Source organism: Lagopus muta, chromosome 17, assembly GCF_023343835.1.
Source record: "Lagopus muta isolate bLagMut1 chromosome 17, bLagMut1 primary, whole genome shotgun sequence".
Taxonomy (NCBI): domain Eukaryota; kingdom Metazoa; phylum Chordata; class Aves; order Galliformes; family Phasianidae; genus Lagopus; species Lagopus muta.
The window spans coordinates 4,417,126-4,436,401 of NC_064449.1; the positions used below are offsets into that span (position 1 = coordinate 4,417,126).

The 19,276-nt window shown below is 41.5% G+C and overlaps 1 protein-coding gene across 2 annotated transcripts; it reads left to right on the forward strand.

The window, feature by feature from the left end:
- The first annotated feature begins 21 nt into the window (after positions 1-21).
- KLHL22 (kelch like family member 22) lies at positions 22-14,717 on the forward strand. 2 transcript variants are annotated; one of them, XM_048963636.1, is made up of 7 exons: positions 22-215; positions 7,542-7,794; positions 8,449-8,614; positions 9,741-10,459; positions 11,589-11,781; positions 12,730-12,963; positions 13,984-14,717. In XM_048963636.1, the coding sequence occupies exons 2-7, from the start codon at positions 7,568-7,570 to the stop codon at positions 14,359-14,361; spliced, it is 1,917 nt and encodes a 638-aa protein (XP_048819593.1). In that variant the 5' UTR covers positions 22-215; positions 7,542-7,567; the 3' UTR covers positions 14,362-14,717. The 2 variants fall into 2 exon arrangements, with proteins under 2 accessions (XP_048819593.1, XP_048819592.1); XM_048963635.1 differs by having other exon boundaries at positions 23-215; positions 7,525-7,794.
- The last annotated feature ends 4,559 nt before the right edge of the window (positions 14,718-19,276 follow it).

Sequence of the window (19,276 nt, forward strand, 5' to 3'; positions counted from 1 at the left end):
CTCAGCGCACAACCGCACTGCGCAGGCGGCGGTCCCGAGTGCCGCTGCCCGGGGACGCCGCCGTGCCGGCGGGTGTCCCGGGTCCCGCCCGCCACGCCCGGCTTCAGCCGCCATCCGCCCCTCCCCCGGCGAGCGGGCGCGTCAGGCGGGGGCGCCGCGGTTCCGGGGCGCATGAAGGCGGAAGCCGCAGGCGGAGGCCGCCGCCGCCGCTCTCGGTAAGCGGTGGGGCGGAGGGGGAGGGGGCGGCGCCGGGCTGAGCCGAGCTGACTCTGGAGGAAGGGGCGCGGGGGGGCCGGGCGCGGGCTGGGGGGCCGGCTCGTCCCAGCCCCGCGGGGTATGTGGGGTGAGCGAGCCGGGGGTGCGGGTCGGGCCCGAAGGCGGTGTCGGCAGGGAAAGGGAAAGCAAAAGCAGAGCTGTGCTTGAACTGTCCTTCACTCCGCCGTCACACGGCTGGGGGAGAATCAAAGCGAAATGTGAGCTGCGGGTAGCATCTCCTGCAGAGAAAACTGCGCGTTCTGTTTTCCTGGCGTTCAAGTATGTGAGTGACAGGGGGAAATAACAGCCAAACAACGCAGGTCCTTGCAGGAAAGAAACAAGCAAACATGGTGAGCAGTGCAAATGAATTCCTGTTTAAAACAGAAAGCAGAACTGGAATGTGTTGGAAGTGCCCTCTGCTCTCCACCCGGTCACTTAATTGTATTTGGCAAAGAACTAATTACTTCTTTAACGTTTTTTCTTCCGTGTACTTTAGGTAATTAAAAATGCATGATGTGACTAAAGTAGTTGAACAAAGCAGCCTTGCCAGCTCGCTTGAGAGTCCCATAGCACGTACCACTGGCTAACTGATAAGCTGCGTTTTGGCATAGTAACTATGCCTGGTTCTATGGAAGGTTGACAGATCTCTGTAGATGTAGAGCTAAACATTGAGGACCGCACTCCATCCTCAGACTGGAGAAAGCTGAAGCCTTAACGTAGGTTTGAGGATGGGCAGGTACATGCTGTCTAAACATAGCTGTTCCTCCTCCAAACACAACAGCAGCTCTGTCCAAACCAGAAAGTAGAGAGAAGGAAATGTTGAAGTCTCTGGAGAAAGCATTGTATTGAGATTGTTATCTCATTGTATGGGATAGCACTGTATTGAATTTGTTTCCCTTACTGCAACTTCCCTTCCGTAGTTATTAGGGCCACAGGCCACCTCCCAAAAATACCCATCAGAAGACTTCACAGCTCCATGAATTTGGGCAGGCTACAAGAAAGACATGATCAGTTTGTGAGTAATGCAAAGTCATAGAAAATATTCAAGTTAGGCAGCTCTTTAGGTTATCCTGCTTTCAGGGGAAAAAAAAAAAATCTTTTAAAATATTTGTGTGCCTAAATATGGATAGATTTCATGGAAGTTTTGCCATATCTATGTTAAATAAGATGTTTTAGTCTCAGGGTGTCTTAGAAATACATTGTAAAAGGCAGCATGGGGAGGAAAAAAAACCCAAACTTTTGTTTCTGAAAGGAATGAATACCAACATTTGTGAGACAGCATCATTTGCAGAAGCTGTTTCCCAAATCACACCTTTAGGTTCCCTCCCACACTTCAAATATACTACTAATGCTAGAAACTGAACATGACTCAGAAATTCAGCTTGGAGGGATGTGCTTGCATGTCTGCATTGGTAACTTAGAGAAGATGGCGTGTAGGCCTAGCAAAAACGTAACTCCCATCACTGAGTGCTCAGAACTAAATCAGATGCCATGTGGTTCCAGGTACCATTGTTTCTTTTTGTGAGGACCTTAGGCTAAAGGAATTGTTTGGGTTATTTCCCCTACTTGTAGAAGGTTCCCTAAGTTAAAAGGTACTTGAGGAAGATATATATTTTTTTCGCACAGTTGTGACTGCACAGAGGGATAATTCTGAAAGAAGCCCTGCTGCACAAAGCTTGCTTTTCTTTCATACCTCCTCTCTTTCAATTTTCTTCAAAAGCCATGCAGCTAACTTAATTCTGTCTACACAAAATGGTATACTCACATTCTTACATAGCAAACTTACAAGTGCCCATTGCAAATCATGGTATAGTTGGTAAATCATTCCAGTATTTGCACTCTAGTTATGCTGAACAATAGTTTTGCTTTTCAGTTTACATTGTTTGTGGCATTACATCTGTTTTCTCAGCTATTTTGGCAGGCACCCAGCTGCCTCCCCACTCTACACGCTCCCTGACTAGTTGATTTATTTGTTTGCTTGCCCTCTGCCCTGCTGAATTCTGGTACCTCGCCAGGTTCTGCCTATTCACATTTGCAACCCCTGAGAGTCAGCATAACTAGCATTTTGTTCTAGTCTTGTATCTTGCTGTCTCATATCAGGCTGTCAGCTGAAGGCTGGCTTAGATCCTAATTCTTCCTACTCCCTTGGGAGACATGGAGGTGTGGGAAGCCTTAGGGCATGGCTGTTACATTCCCTACGATGTACAAGGTGAAGATGAAAGGGCAAATCCCATAAACTGCAGGAACAGAATTCAGACAGGATAAAAAAGAAAACAAGCCTGCTGGTCAAGCACTCAGTTTTCCAAATATCACAAAGGATGGATATTCTGCACTTGACGAGACACAGCTATCAGCATCCCAACCTCATTTTTAAGTTCTCTCTGCTTTGAGCAGGAGACTGGACTAGAGACCTCCCAAGGTTCTCTCCAGCCTGAATTATTCCACAGTTTTAAGAAAGTGTTGGACCCCCACCAGGCTTGAACCACCTGTCCATATGGCAGCAAGCTAAACAGCATTAGGATACCCGACACCAGCAAGTCCTAGTTTATTTTGGGCACAGCTGATGCAGAAGAAAATATCATGATCTGCGTAAGATACCTCCTCATATACAGAGATGTAACTGACAGCCAGAAGCAATTTGATACAAAAATGTCTGAGTTTCCATAGGAACTAACTTGGTTACTCCCCCTCCTGTAACCAAGCTCTCAGAACAGCCCACCACCCCCAGCACACACTGGTAGGCATCACTGTGCAACTTGGATGCTAGTCACAGAATCCAGGGCTCTGTTGTACCATGCAATATCAATAATAGGTTTCAACACACTGAATCATCAACAGTCTGTTTAAAGCATGTGATCGCTGCATATCTCAGCAAAGTGTAAAGGCTGAATATACCTATACTGACATCAGGATGTACCCAGGACATGCCCAGACCCAGCTGCTGGAAGGTACAACACAGATTATTTTGTAGGAAAGCAGGACAGCAGGACTTTGTTCTCAGTCTCAGGAAGCATATACTGTAAGCTGATAAATTGCCACTCCTCAGGTTGGTCTTCAGTGGAGCAGTACACAAACATCTTGGTGTTAAAGTCCCATACCACACCTATTTTAGCATACCTTTAATTTTCCCTTTCCCCATTCTAGTTGAGCTACCCCACTCCTGTACCCTGTGTTCTTAAACAGATGAAGTTTTTCAGTGAGCACAAGAGCAAGCCAGCATCCCAGTCTCACCATTTTGCTATTTGAATGATCAAGCTACAATATGTTCCCTCAACTCTTCCTGTCCCACTGCCAAGTTCCTCCCTCATAGGCTGCATACCTTTAGCATAAAGGCAAGTATTGTCATTGATCAGGAAGAGGATTTTGTTAAAACACCAAGCCACAGTTCTTTTCATACATTGATAAACAGTTACTTTAGTTGAATAATTATTTTTTCTTCCATGCAAATGTTCTGCAGAAACATTCTGTGATAATGAAGATTGAATACAAGATGATCACAGAGCTATCAGCAAGCCTCTAAAATATTTAGCTTCCAGTGCACCCACAGCTTGTTTCAAGAGATAACCAATAATAAAATGAACTTTGAACATAGTATAGGAAATACTCATTTCCTTCAGATGCTTCCTCTGTCTCTATGGTTGCAAGACACAGATGCTTTCTCATGGTTTCTAAATAGAATCCAGGCACAAAATAGAGAAAATTTCAGCCTATTGAGTAAGAGCATTTGTGTTGTGCTAGATAGCTCTGAAGATTTTGAGTTTAGTTTTTTGGGGGGGTGATTGTATTTATTCTTATATCTTCTTGATGTGAAGTGACCAAGCAGAATGTGTCTTCCCACATTAGCATTGTCTGTACAAGTGCACATGCAATTACTAACCTCATATATCTCTTTTCTCTTTATGCACTAGATATTCAGTTGTAATACCCCAATATTACTCAGTCCACTAACCACTAACTTTGAAAGATGAATACAAAACAACCTATCTGTAGGACTTTATGCAGCCAGCTAAGAAAGTCCCTAGGCTGATTTTATCTACAGTTTTAAGGCGCTTAGAACAAGAGTTAGCACAGGACTTGCCTTCCCTTGTTTCTGGAGACAGAATCCCACAGCATGTGAGAAGACGCTTTTTGTCGTTGCTGCTGTTAAAGAATTCATCTCTTCCACTTGAAGGTCAGTTCTGCAGTTCTCAGCTCCTGAATCACACAGTTAACAGCTGCCCAACATCAATAAGGAAAAAAAAAAAAAGGAAAAAACCCCTAAATTTCTAGGAACGTTACTCAGTCATGGACCGAGTTTCTCAGTAAGAAAAGTAGAACAGAAATGCCACAAGAACATTCTGCTCTCAAGAAGCTGATGCTAGAGAGACCCACAACAGAAGAGACTCAGCTGCATGGTTCAAGGGACTGTAATGGCAAGGAAAGGCCTGCCTACAGCTCCTTCACTGACAAGGGTGGATATACTAGCCTATGAAAATGGCTTACAAGATAACAAAGTTCATGCATGGACAGGAAGAAAAAATAGTAAATAGAAGGTTTTCTGCAGCATGCAGGAAATTGAACAAGTCTGTTCTGTACTTTCATTCACAGCTGTACCCTTTGTACTACATTTAGCCCTTTTATTCCTCCCTCTACAGGGAAGACTGAGCAAAATGCAGATTTGAGATGGGGTTAGATAACGTACAGTTACAATAAAGCCCCTTGTCATTTTTAAGATTGACAGATGCTGACAAGGCACAAGTATTCCTAGATATATTAGCAGTGATTCCCTGCACCCAGCTGTTACACTGCACATGCAATAGCACACTTCCACTGCTGGGCTATCAGATTTTAGGCAGTAACAAAGGCACAAGACACACTAGAGAAAAACTGCAGTTAGACCACATAGCCTGCAAAGCAAGACACTGTTGTGCTAACGTGATACCCCTCTGTAGCAACTTCATAGTCTATATTTAACGCAGTAGAGACATACAGAACATTATCAGTTAACCAAGAGCACTGCACTTAGTTCAGAAAACCAGAACACCAACCCAATTTTCCCCTACCCTCACTCAAGCAACCACTTTCCACAGCTGTACCCACCCAATCCCAGCTGTATAAGCTGCCTCTTATACAGCTGAGGGCACTCAGTACATCAGCTAAGTGATTCCTTCTGCTCATCCCCCACTCACTGTTCAATGGCAAGTAGGCAACAATCCATGGAAATAATGTGATATATATTAATATATAATTAAGCTACTTCTACAACACGTGCCTTTGCTAAAATTTGTTGTGCAGAAGCAACATCCAGTTTAGCTGTAGCACATCACACTTCTTCTCTAGCCTCACTTCCACCTACAACTGACACACACTTAGGCTGCATCAAAGGTCATGCTGTTTTCTCTACCCAATAAAAGTCTAACAATTCAGAAAACAGCTCACTTATTACATGTACTTCTGCTTTTTGTTGCAATTATTTCACTCTTTAGAGGCTCACTTTGATACAACTCCCTAATTTGTTGAAAAGGTACATTTTTTTTGAGCATTAACCACATTAAAACACATCAACTCTGTACAAGTGGTTTGTTTGAATTTGTTCCTCATTTGGACAGTATCTTAGCCTAATTTGTTTTTGCTGTATTTATTCTCTTAGTGAATTTCTGATCAACACCTAGTAATGCTCACTCCTTCACTTGCCTTTTCTTTTAATATTATCTGCCTTGCCTCAATCTATCACTCGTATTTCCCAGGAGCAAATAAAATGATACAGTAATGTTTTGTCTGCTTCAAAGGCAGTCATCTTATTTCTAGGAAAAACATCTACCTGTCATGAAAAAGAATCCATTATTCATCTCTTCAGCTGATGATGGATAGCTTCCCTGTATAATCGACCTGAATGTGCTTCCTAGAAGGCAGTCTCATCAGGGCTTTCTTCTGAGCTCGTTGCCCTGGTTTTGCTGGCAAAGAGCAGACAGCCATTAATATACATTTGCAATTTTGTTCCATCCCACCCAGGAAGCAGTGGCACCTCGCTTCCTTTTGTTTTGGACAGCATAAGGTGACTTCCTTAGGCAGTGCAATAACTGTTTCCATATTTCTTAGTGCCATCCAGATAGCTTCTTCCTCACTGACCACACACAGAATACCTTGCAGTACTTTGGGAGATTCCTAACATGACATTCCCTGTCTATGGCTGGTACAATTAGCAGTGGTTTCATCTCTTCACTGGTTGTTTGGATTTGTTCTGCTTTTGCTTTTCTGACTGCTGATGGTTCCTTGTGACTGTTCCTCACACCCTAAGCTATTTCCCAGAGCCACTGCAGGAGAGGCTGTTATAACTGTGCCTTAAGCAGCCATGTCAGCTAAGGCATTTCCTTTTGCTAATGTGTTTTTTTGAGTGTCTGCTCTGACAACTAGGCATAGCCCATCAGATCTAACTGCTGCAACTTCTCACATTCTTCAAAGACAATAGAAAGGGTAAATTACAGGATGCTAACAAAGGAATTAGGAGATTTTGAGAGCTTAACTATGGGCATGAAACAATAACTTCCAGCTAGCTTTTTACAGGCATTTCCCCATATGCTGTAAGGATCTTCCTGTAGCGTCAGTGGCAGCAGTACAAAGATGTATGGGATAGCCCTCAACAGTGCCTACACCAAAGGAAATATCCCCTCTGCAGAGACCCACAGTGAAGTCAAAAGGAGTTGTACATGCTAGCTTGAAGTCAGCACAGTAAAGAGGCTCACTGCAAAGCCTGTAGTCTCAGATGGTATTGTATAGACTGGAAATGTGCTCAGCTAAGGAAGATAAAGCATAAAACAGGAGAGAATAAAGCTTTCAGATTCTGTGGTATAATATCAAGCAAAAGACCGAAGGTGCAGGTTTGTTTTTTACAACAAAGTTATTTGAGGATATTAGGCAATGTGGAATTTGGGAAAAATTGTGAGAGATCTGCTGTTTGTTACAGACATCATAGAAATGCAAAGGAAACAAGGGGTTTGGCAATAGGTTGGGAAGTGAAAATACGTGTACATCCCCACATGCAGCATACTTTTGGACTGGAAAACCAGGAGTCAAAAAATCGTTAGTAATGCCATGTTTTGCCAGGTTGACAAGCTGATATATCCCTGCCTATTTTCCATATCATTTGGGATAATTTCTCTTGGGTAGAATTGTTTTTGATGGTTCTCCTTTGACTGAAGAGTTGGTTTGATTTATTTACTGTGATAGATGAGTCAGAGGACCGTTTGTAAGCAAAAGACACAAACCTTTGCTGATTCTGTTGTCTCACAGATTTCATTCTGCTGCAGCTTTTGGCTGAACATTTCTGCCTGGGATGGCGGAGGATCAGGAGCTGACTCAGCCACACAAAGCTCAACTCGAGTCCTCCCTTCAGCAGCGCACCAGCAACACATACCGCAGTGCGGAGCACTCTCAGGCTTTGCTCAGTGGCTTGGTATCTCTCCGAGACAGCAGCATCCTCTTTGATGTAGTTCTTGTAGTGGAAGAGAAACCTATTGAGGCTCATCGGATACTGCTAGCTGCATCTTGTGACTATTTCAGGTATGCTTTCAGTACAGCAGTAACAAGCATGTGTATGAGCGTAAAGCAGCATTGCAACTTCCAAATCTTCTGTTAGCACACTGCGCACACTGCCTCCTGATGTAGAATTAGATCCACAAGGTAGAGCTGAATGGGTTTCAGAATGCTACGAATGGCTTTATTCAGCCTTCTGTTATGTGTCTGTAGAAATAAAGCTCATGTTAGTGCACTGTGAGCTTACCTTCACTACATTCACAGCCTTGGAGGTATGTAAAGGGGAGAAGATAACTCACTCTATTTTTGTGAACAAATAAATCCAAAGGCAGTCCAGACAAATCTGGAAGAACTGCTTTAGCTTAAAAAAACTCAAGTTCCTGTTTTTCTCTTCCCCCATCCCTGGAGTATCTGCCTTCACCCACTGCCTATCCCTATGTACTGAGTCTGTACTTAAATCCTTCCACTGTGAATTACACCTTTCAGGTAGTCCCCACTGTTTTCCTTCAGAATGAGAGGTATTCCTTTCTTAGGTCCTGGAAGTCTGTGCTTTTTGTATCATCGGCTTAGAAAAGAGGTAATCCCAAAGAAGTATCTGACTAGGATTTATCTTTTTGAATATTTTGTTATGTTCTCAGGATAGCATAAGATAAGTAAACTGAACACAGTTTTTTTTTACAGAGGAATGTTTGCAGGAGGACTGAGAGAGATGGAACAAGAAGAAGTTCATATTCATGGAATCTCCTACAACGCAATGTGTAAAATCTTGAATTTCATTTATACTTCTGAGCTGGAACTCAGTGTCAGCAGTGTACAGGAAACCTTAGCTGCAGCCTGTCAGCTTCAGGTGAGGTGCTGGGAGGTATGATGAAAAAGAAGCAAGAAACAAAAGAATGAAAGAAACAGAAAACATGGCTGGAGGGCTAGGGAGTGAAACAGAGCATGATTCCAATGAAAAGAATTTCTTTGGGATACAGTAACCATTGGAAGGGCTGGAACAATAAACCAGTGCTTGCATGTCTGATCTGTGCTATGGTTTCATCATCATTTTGTCTAAAAGATTATTTTATGAAGCACTCACTTTCACTGATCAGCATATAAAAGCTTCCCTAGAATAGAATACTGCTCACCTATGATAAAGGACAAGGTGTGCTCCTCTTAAACCTGCCAAGATCTACCCCAGATTGAGTCCACAGGCATGTAACCTTACCTGACCTCATCACTACCACCATGGTTTCTGCACAAAGTGCCTTTTGCTTTCAAGGCAGTTCTTTTTCTCTAATTTTCCCTGCAGCTAATTGCTGCACAGGATTTGGTACTAACCTTAAACTTTCTGGGTGCTTTGGTTGGCTACACACTTAGCACCAGTTTGTTAGTGGAGGGACTCTTGATCAGTTGTTACTTTGCCAGTTGTCTTCCTGCCAGATACAACTTCAGATAGTACTCAGAAGACGACACTAAATGCTAATGTTCTCAAATGGCTTTTTATGCACTTGAGTGATGCAGATATTTTTGTTATAGTTACAATCTGTGATATAGCGTGTCTGTAGTGCTCTGAGAGAGCAACTGAGGGAGCATCTGTTGCCATGTCCTTTCTGCCTTTTGTTTCCATGACTGCCTCCCAGGCAGCCTTCATCTCTCATGTTAACAAATGAGGCAGCCTGGCTGTTCAGTATCCCATGTGTCCCAGAAGATGCATTGCTGCTACACGAGAAGCAAAACTCAAAGGCTTGCAGTATAGTGTGGCTAGAAGATCTGGGTTATATTCATCTGCATCCCCAAGTTGAGTTGTGATTTTTCTCTGGAAAAAGGTGAACATGGCAGTCAGATTGTGAGAAGAGCAATTTTCTTGTCAACAACTTTTTTACAGTTTTTGGAAGCTTCCAAAGCTTGGAAGTTCTATGCTTCTGTCATCTGTATCTTGGAACGTAAGGCAAATGCTGTATGAAATAAAAGATTTCTCTCTCTTGCAGATTCCAGAAGTCATTAAGTTCTGTTGTGATTTTCTAATGTCCTGGGTAGATGAAGAGAACATCCTGGATGTATACAAACTAGCTGACCATTATGACTTGAGACATTTGAGCGATCAGCTGGACTCCTACATTTTGAAGAACTTTGCAGCTTTCTCAAGGACACAAGCATACCGCCAGCTACCCCTGCAGAAGGTCTACTCCCTGCTCAGTAGCAACCGTTTGGAGGTTAACTATGAATTTGAAGTTTATGACGGTGCACTTTTTTATCATTATTCTCCAGAGCAACTGGAGACAGATCAGGTCTCCCTGATGGAGCCCCTTAAGCTACTTGAGACAGTTCGATTTCCTCTGATGGAACCCCAGATCCTGCAAAGGCTTCATGACAAATTAAGTCCATGTCCTTTAAAAGATACAGTCGCAGATGCACTAATGTACCACAAGAATGAATGTCTTCAGCCAATGCTCCAGAGCTCCCAGACACAGCTGAGATCAGAGTTCCAGTGTGTAGTGGGATTTGGAGGGATGCATTCTACTCCATCCATTGTTCTCAGTGATCAAGCCAAGTATCTGAACCCCCTGTTGGGAGAGTGGAGGCACTTTACAGCTGCACTAGCCCCCAGAATGTCCAACCAGGGGATTGCTGTTCTCAATAATTTTGTATATTTAATTGGCGGAGACAACAATGTAAGTGGTTTTCGAGCAGAGTCGAGGTGTTGGAGGTAAGATAAGGATAATCCTGCTACTATTCTCATTTCCACCCCATTGCCCATCTCTGAGTCAGTAAGCCTTTAGTGCAGTCTGTATGCTTGCTGGCAAAAAAGATAGGAGCCTCTCACTGAAAGAAATAATGAGAAATAAGGAAATTAGCATCATAGCAACAGAAAGCTTCCAGCAATGCCACTCCTGACTGCGTAGAAACAGCTGCTTATTCAGGAGTATTACAGCCTTCTCTTCTTTGTTGGAGGGAGTGAAGTATTAAAGGTTTGGAAATGGTAATGAACTAGAAGTTTCCAGAATCCTAGACTGTCTAGATGCTCTTGAAATGAGATTTTCCAAAAGTCCTCTGTGTGCAGTTCTCATCCCTGTGCAAAGGGATTTAGCCACCAGAAAGGATTTGTTAGTAAAATGCTGCTATTAGTTGATTACTGAGAAAATGCATGCACAGTAGCAGCATTCCAGGGTTGTCTTCAGTTCTGTGCCAGAAAAAAATGCACTGGAGAAAGGAACAGTTTTAGATCTTGATGCCCATTACATTGCAAAAACAGATATAAACCCTTTTGATTTTATAATGTAATCATCTTATCTTTACTAGTTACAGTGGAATTGCCCTGATTTCATGCCACGCACATCTTCCCTTCACCATCAGCTGTCACTGTAACTACAATTTCCAGATTGGATAGATCCTTATATCTGAAAATTAATCATGAGGCTTACTTGAAGCAGCACATATGTTGGAAAAAAAGAGTCAAAGAAGCCACAAAATGCTTATGCACCCTCTTGATGTCTTGAAGATCCAGATTCAGTCTGTGCTACTGTTAGAATGTTTTACCTTGTAGAATAGCTTTATGCTAACAGATTTTGATGCATAATCTGAAGGCACGTATAAGACAATAGAAAACCTAGGCTTTTATAGCATGATTGTATCAGCTGAAACACATCTTCTAAAAATAGACAAAAAGAACTTTGCTAATAATAAGATGCTGACAAGGCTGTATTTCACTCCACTTACAGCTGAATTTAATTTCAACCAAAGACAGTACAATAACCCCATGTGTGGTGCTGTCTTGTATTCCAGCAATGATTCTGTGAATGTATGAATCACTTCCTTTGATCCCATTCTTTTATAAGGTATGACCCACGACACAACAAATGGTTCCAGATCCAGTCCCTACAGCAAGAGCATGCTGACCTCAGTGTTTGTGTTGTGGACAATTATATATACGCCGTCGCAGGCCGAGATTACCATGAAGACCTGAGAGAAGTGGAGAGGTATGACCCTAAAAGCAACACTTGGGAATATGTGACACCTCTGAAGAAGGAGGTAAGGAGTGCGTTAGCCACACACACTGATACAGTTCCCCAGTTCCTAATTTCATCTTTTTAGGTGATTTTCTCATGCATAGCTTTCATTTTGCTGATACTCACATGGGAAACTACTTATGTATTTGAGATAAACATACCAGTAAAGAATAATAATAATGTAGAACTTTAATTTTGAGGTTTAATGCTTATTTTTCTTGTTTTCTCCCTGCTTTCCCCTGCACCTCTGTTGTATTAATCCTTAAAACCATTTCAAATTGAACATGTAAGTCAGGGAACTCCCCATTCCTCCTGGGGTAGGTAAACCATGAGTAGTATAAGCTTCTTATCTACAGTCCTGATAAGCATGCTTTATTCCCAATTAGAAGAAATCATCAAATACTAGGAAGATACCATAGGATCACAGAATGGCTCAGGTTCAAGGGATCTTAAAGATCATCTAGTTCCAACACCCCCTGCCGTGGGCAGGCTTGCCAACCACTAAATCAGGCACTAGATCAGATACTAGATCAGGTTGCCCAGACCCTATCCAGCCTCCAGGGATGGAGCATCCACAACTTCTCTGAGCAGGCTGTTCCAGTGCCTGACCACCCTCTGAGTGAGGGTACATCATTTTCTGTATACTATTTAGCTCATGGACTTCCAAGTAGGCAAGGGAGAAATGTAACTATATGGATGAGTTTCTAATAAAGAAATAGTAAGAAATGACAACCCAGTGTAGTTCTGGAAGTTTTGGAAATTCTGGGGTAATTAATTTAGAAATTCACACTTTCAACATAATCACCTTGAAAGGAGTTGTCTGTAAAAAAAATAGAAAATCCTTTCAAATGTTAATATCTGCGTATGTCATGAAGAATGTCACTTCTTTAATGTCTATTCCATACTTTGAAGCTGGGAGAAATACATAAACACAGACCTCCAACTCTTGCTTTCCCACGTGGTGATGCAGGTATATGCACACGCTGGAGCAGCACTGGATGGGAAGATGTATATTACCTGTGGGAGGAGAGGAGAAGATTATCTGAAGGAGCTGCAATGTTACGATCCAAAGACTGACCGCTGGGAAGTTTTAGCAGATGGTCCAGAGAGACGTGCTTGGCATGGGATGGCTGCACTGCTGGGAAAGCTCTATGTAATTGGAGGAAGCAACAATGATTCTGGATACAGAAGGGATGTTCACCAGGTGAGATCTTATCATACCTATGCCCTGGAAGAGTCTGTTTCTTATAGATGCTTTCACACTGATGTCTTTCTCCTCCTAAGTACGCAAGTAAAACTCTCTAGCATCAGCTCTCTTCCACTTAATTGCAGAACTTGCCATGATTTATTGCTGCTGTCTTGAATGCACTGTCTAAGCATTAAAGCTGTAGCATTTGAGATTCATGTAAATTTTAAAATATCTTTGCTGAATGACATTCACTCCCATGCATATAGCCCCTAAGTAGCACATCAGCTGAGTTTCCTTTAATTGCCTTCTCATATGCATTTTTTCCTAAGTTAAGAACCTTGGAATTAGCAGTGTACAATTGCAGGACAGGATTTGTTAAGGATACGTTGGAAAGCACAATGAGTGGATTGGATGGCAATTGTATAATGCAATAAAATATACAGTACCTGATGGGCAGTGATGAATGGAGAATTTTCTTGTGTCTTACTCTGACTTCTATAACTGCTAAAGACATGAAAAAAGACAAAAAAAAAAAAGTAATTGCTTTGTTAAAGCCAATGAAGATAGCAAAATTCAAGCTGAAGTTTGAGTTACAAGAAGATGCTTAAAAATAAGTGGAGTTAGTAGAGTAGCTACCCACTGCAATCTAAAACTTTCCAGCACATGGTGCAGAGATGGTTAGCAGGTTTGTCATGTTTGTGTGATGCAGCACATTGTTCCTATTGCAAACAGGTGTGCTGTGTCTGAGCTCATATTAACATGTCCCCATCTCACACTTCTGTATCTGTTTTTTTGAATGACATACAGCTGTTAGCACAACAGCTGGGTCAGACGTTGTGATTGAGTTATATGGCAAATATGCACAGTCCTACTGAGCATTGTACTTCTACTGCATGGGAAACGTGCTCTGCGTTATCAGTGCCCATCGAAGGACTGGTGGTATGGTGTGGCTGCATGAGTAGTTTGCCATCCAGCCAGGCTCTGTCACTAAGATCCAAGTTCAATTTTGGCTAATCTATTTTTTACCTTATACAGGTTGCCTGCTACAGGCCAAGCACTGATCAGTGGACAAATGTATGTCCGCTTCCTGCAGGACATGGAGAGCCAGGTATCGCTGTCTTAGACAACAGGATCTACGTCCTGGGAGGCAGATCCCACAACAGAGGAATCCGCATGGACTATGTCCACATTTATGATGCAGAGAGAGACTGTTGGGAGGACGGACCCCAGTTGGAGGATGATATTTCTGGGATGGCTGCCTGTGTCCTCACCTTGCCCAGGGCTATTTTAATGGAAACAGAGAAATGGTTCTCAGAATGGCATGCAGACCGCATGAAGTATCACCTTGACCTTCCATCAGAAGTTATGAGCGTATCAGACTGGGAAGAATTTGACAATTCAAGTGAAGATTAAAAAATTTAGTATTTATTTTTTGCCAGTAGTTGAGGAAATTAAGTCTTGAAAGAAAAAAAAACAAAGATTTTATATGTCTTTCTTATATCCATAAATATGTATTTAAAAGTTTGAAAAATAAGTGTTCTGCACAAAATGACATTTGCTGTTATTATCTGCTCATCTGCAAGTGTTTTGCACAAAATGCCACTACCAGTCAGTATCTGCTCACCTGCCAGAAAGCAGAATTTTTAAAGTAACCACAGAACTGCCATTTTCCCCCAGATAAAGTAGAGAGGTTCTTTTCCTTTGAAGGAGACTTCTCTCAACTTCCAGCGTGGACAGAAAAAAAAAGAAAAAAAAAAAAGGCACAGAAAGCTCAGCTTGACTGGCTTCTTTCCTTCCAGCTTTTAATGTGAAATAGCTCTGAGTTTAGGGAGATTTTATTTTTTCTGGTAATAAAACCTTCTAGCAAGCCTAACATGGGAAGGTAAGAACTAGCATCTCCCTCCTGTGCCGGGCATCAGCCTGATCATTTCTAGCCAGACTGAACATACAGAAGCAGGAACAGTAGAAGAAATCTGAATCTTCATCTCATCTGGGCATGCAGCCATCCTCATAGCTGGGTTAGAGTCTGTGAACTGACATCCATTCCCGAATTTCTGTACTACAGGTGCTGACAACACAGCAGAAAGATTTCCAGAAACAGCTCTTTGTACAGAATAAGGCAATCTCATCATTCAACTGTCAGACACATTTGTTCACAAGCATAAATTAATTAATAAATCTTTGTCAGAACTTTTTTTTTTCCTTTTTAACTACTGTGACAGTTTTATTAACCATGATGTGGAATCTAAAAGATGGAGAGTTCAATTAGATCCATGTTACTACATTATTATCAGTGAAGATACACCAGCTTGGGAATGGGCCGATTTTTTATTCACTCTTCTAATACACACTTTACAAAAGGATAAAGAGAGAAGAAATGGGTTTGCCTCAGATGAGGGAAGTAATAAGCAGATAACAAGCAGTAGTGAAGAAGCCACTCATCCAAGACCCTATGGTAGCTGAACTAATGACAGGAAAATAACAGAATCACCACAGCTCAAAAAGATAAAACATAGAAAAGCTTTTGCTTAAGAAGCTTAAATGATTCACTTCTGAATGCCATTTTGATTTTGCTTGACATTAGTTTAGAAGCTGATTTAAAGTCCAAACCATTGTGATATGTGGACATTATAGGCTCTTTCCCTCCTGGAGGGGCAGGGACTAATGGGTGCCACATGAAAATCATGAGCCAAAAGCCTTTAAAACTTCCAGCAGTAGCAGGGCTGCAGGAGGAAGGGTGAAACCAAAGTGATGCTCAGTAATCATCACATGACAAATAATGGTTGGCCTGCTACTTCAGAGAAACGTTCTCCCATCTCTTGATTTCGAACTGGATTTCACTGACTCCACATGAGTACAGTGGGCTTCTGGAAAAGAAGGATTTGAACGGCTTTTTTTTTTTCCAGCTGGGAGTCAGATTGTTTTTCTTCAGCACTGTCAGTTTTTACCTCAATTTTGGACCCTTTGCCAATTGGCAAATAAAGCAGAAGACCTGATAAAGCAGGAAACCCTATATGTGAGCTTCCTCAGAAAATCCATTTTGATAATAAAGTCTGTTATACTGCAATACAGGAGCCTGAGGTGTATTCATCTTTAGCCCACAGAGCTATTTTGAACCTGTAAGAATTCAGTGCAGCTCTCACATGTAATGACAAATCTGAGGTTGACATCACAAAAACACTCCTTCCAGACTGCAGGCATTGCAGTAGCAATCTGTTGTGCCTGCACACTGACCAAGTGATTCCACACTCCTAGTGATCCAAGCCACACTGTAGATCCAGGTGTTCCAACTAACCCTGGCACTTAGCACACATCTGACTGCATTGCTTGCAGCATGTTTCACATTTTAACTAGCATGTCTTAACAGACCAGTGATAAGCAGTGTATTTCAAGGGAAAATGGTTGTTAGCCTCTTCCATGACAATTAAAAATGGGATCATTCTTTGTCTGGCTTATTTTCCTTTTCCTATGTATTCCACTAGAGGGCATTACTTACTATTTTAATTAAACTGAGCTTAAACTATGTAGGGGAATGCAAGATGTAATTATTAAGCTAAAGAAATGTCATGAGGAAACTCACACTTCTATTTTTCCCAGCCTTTTCCTATCACTCCTTCAGAGTTTGGATACTGATCTCTAGATAGTCAGGAGATCCATTTTTCTACTTCATCAGCATATGCAATTTAGTGACTGTTATTTATTAAATAACAGTTGGATGCTGTGCAAAGCAAATCAGTACACAGCTTAGAAGGCAGTTATGAGGAAACAACCTGTCCTTAAAACACATTATATACCTTAGGAATGTTGTATTCTTTTTTTCTATTTTTAAAGCTGCCAGCATTATACATCCACATTACATGAACCAATTCTATGAGCAGATCTGCATTTTCATTTGGTAAAAACAAATCTTCATTTGCTTTCACTCCCAACATTTCATCTGAGCACAATATGACAGTTAAAAGGTACCATATGCACTATCCTAACTGCATGCATTTTGTTTTAGTGAAAAAACAAGCACGTTTCCTTTAGGTCAAACCATCCTAATCGTTTAGCAGCTGCATGGTCTGGTCCAGCATTCTCCTTTTCAAGCCAACACCCAGGCTAACAATAATCAAATCACTTTGCACTAAAATTATATCTAAAACATATGAAGAGCTTTGTTGTTCTTGTTCAGTGCAGTTACCCACACAAAGAAACTGCAGGAGGGATTACAGATTGATATGCTGAGGTGTGATTATCATCAATCTATCAAGGCTGAAACTTCAGGAACTTCATTAGCACACCTAAACTTTGTGTTCACTTGTGTTCAACATGCTCTGATGGGGGTTTTAGGCTGATTCTGATTTTTGATATTTTTTCTCTTTTTGATTAAAAAAATCCTCTAGTCTCCTAGATATGTCAGTCTTGTACCCTGCAGTAAGAAGCATCACAGTGTAGCACAAGGCACTGCAGACAGTTGAATGATGAACTAAGAAAAGTTGACATTACTTCTGGTCTGTAAGATAGGAGCCAAACAGCTCTTCCAGAACAGTGTGACCACAATTCTAAAGCTTTAACAGCTGATGCACTAGGAAGCCCAGAAGAATAACAACTTTGTTTCTTAATAATCTATTTTCCTCTTTCCTGCCAGCCAGAGGTAAAGCTATAGAGGCATATTTACTAGATTTGTAATTAGTGGACTTGTATCCTGAAGTATTTTAGGCTTCCTTATTTGCACAAGTGATTGTAATTGCTTCAGGTTTGTTTCTAAGTGCTTTCACTACTGTATTTCTTTTCCAGCTGCCTACCTCTAAATCCAACACATCCCTTCCCACTTCCTCCTCATTTCATTTAGGATTGTTAATTTTGTCTCGGAAGCATACCTAGTTCTTCATTTAAAAGAAAGAAGGATTCTCATTCTAAACCTTTGATACAAGGTTACTCCCGCTTACACAGGAATGAGCCGCATGCACAATTTATTTGGCATTCAGCGCTACGGAGGGGGGCTTTTGGCAAAAAGAGGAAGAAGCAGCTGGGCATGGGGTAAGAGGGACAGCACTCACACGAGGCAATATTCTGCCAGCTGAGTTTGTATTTTATTAGCAGCTGATGCACTCCAAGAGATCCCTATTTCATCAGTTGCACTGCAGCAAATATTTGGCAGAATATTCCAAGGACAGAAGCTGCCAATGCATAACACAAAGAGCATAAACTCATTCATGTATAATAACAAGGTAAAGTGGCACCGCAAAACAGCCCTAAAAATCCATACATCTCTCCACTCTTCATGAGACAGACTAGGAAGCTGCTGCCTGGTCTTATTTGATAATGGTAACAAGCTTGAGTATATCACCTTTTTATCTTAATGTAAGTAGAAGATGGGGTGTTTTACCTAGCTGATTTCACCTAATTCAACCACAGTTATTGAAACTGAAAGGGGAATGACCTGAAGGATGCACACAGCCTGCACAAGCTCAAGTCAGAACAGATAACTGTGGCAGTTCCTTTCAAACTGAAAACCCTTCTGTGCTTAGTGTCTTTTCGGGAAGGGAAGGTGGCTGGCTGCGCTGGTTCCTCAGTCACCACTCGAGCCCTCTGTAGCACTGCACTGAAACTGGTTTATAATCAAGTGCTATTTATTCCTGACATGTTTCAACTCTTTAGAGATAGTTGTGCTATTTACATGAAATGGAGGCAAGATAATTACATATTTGACTTACATTTGATTTTTATCATACTATAACAATAATTACAATTCAATAAAATGCAGCACGAATTTTTATTTCCTTTTCATATACTACGTATTACTGATTCTGCTGCTAGCTTGTGGCTCTTGTAATTATTTTTAAACATTATCTGGCTTGTTATTTCAAGTACTGTCTTGTAGTTTGGCCACAGCTGCACAGAAAATGACTCAAACCTATTCAAATAACAAAGAGAAATAGAACAACCTTCATAATCTATTGTAACCTATTTACCTGTGCTTAAAAATGACTCTCATTGACAGAAAAAAGTACTTCAACCAGAAGGAATCGATCAATGATACGCCTATTAGGTAAGTTTCCCTAAAAGAAGTTTGCATGGGTGTGAATTTTCAGATGGAACTATTCATCTCTGGACCTATTGTTTTACTTGTGTTGCTCTGCCTGATTAAACAGCTGTTGTTTTCCACCCAGGAGATGGCTGTTATTGGCAGCTGGTGAAGCGATACCTGCACATGTATTCAGGACCAAGTTTAAGATCCTTCTGTATTAGTGATGTCACAAGATTTTCCTGAATATTTTTTACTAAAACATAAGAATCTGAGCAAGGTGAGGCTTCCATTTTTGATATCTGAACTCAATACTTG

Coding starts and splice junctions, on each gene's coding strand:
- KLHL22 (XM_048963636.1), top strand. CDS start 7,568: ATGGCGGAGGATCAGGAGCTGACTCAGCCACACAAAGCTCAACTCGAG. Junction 7,795..8,448: donor GCATCTTGTGACTATTTCAG/GTATGCTTTCAG, acceptor TTTTTTTTACAG/AGGAATGTTTGCAGGAGGAC. Junction 12,964..13,983: donor ACAGAAGGGATGTTCACCAG/GTGAGATCTTAT, acceptor TACCTTATACAG/GTTGCCTGCTACAGGCCAAG.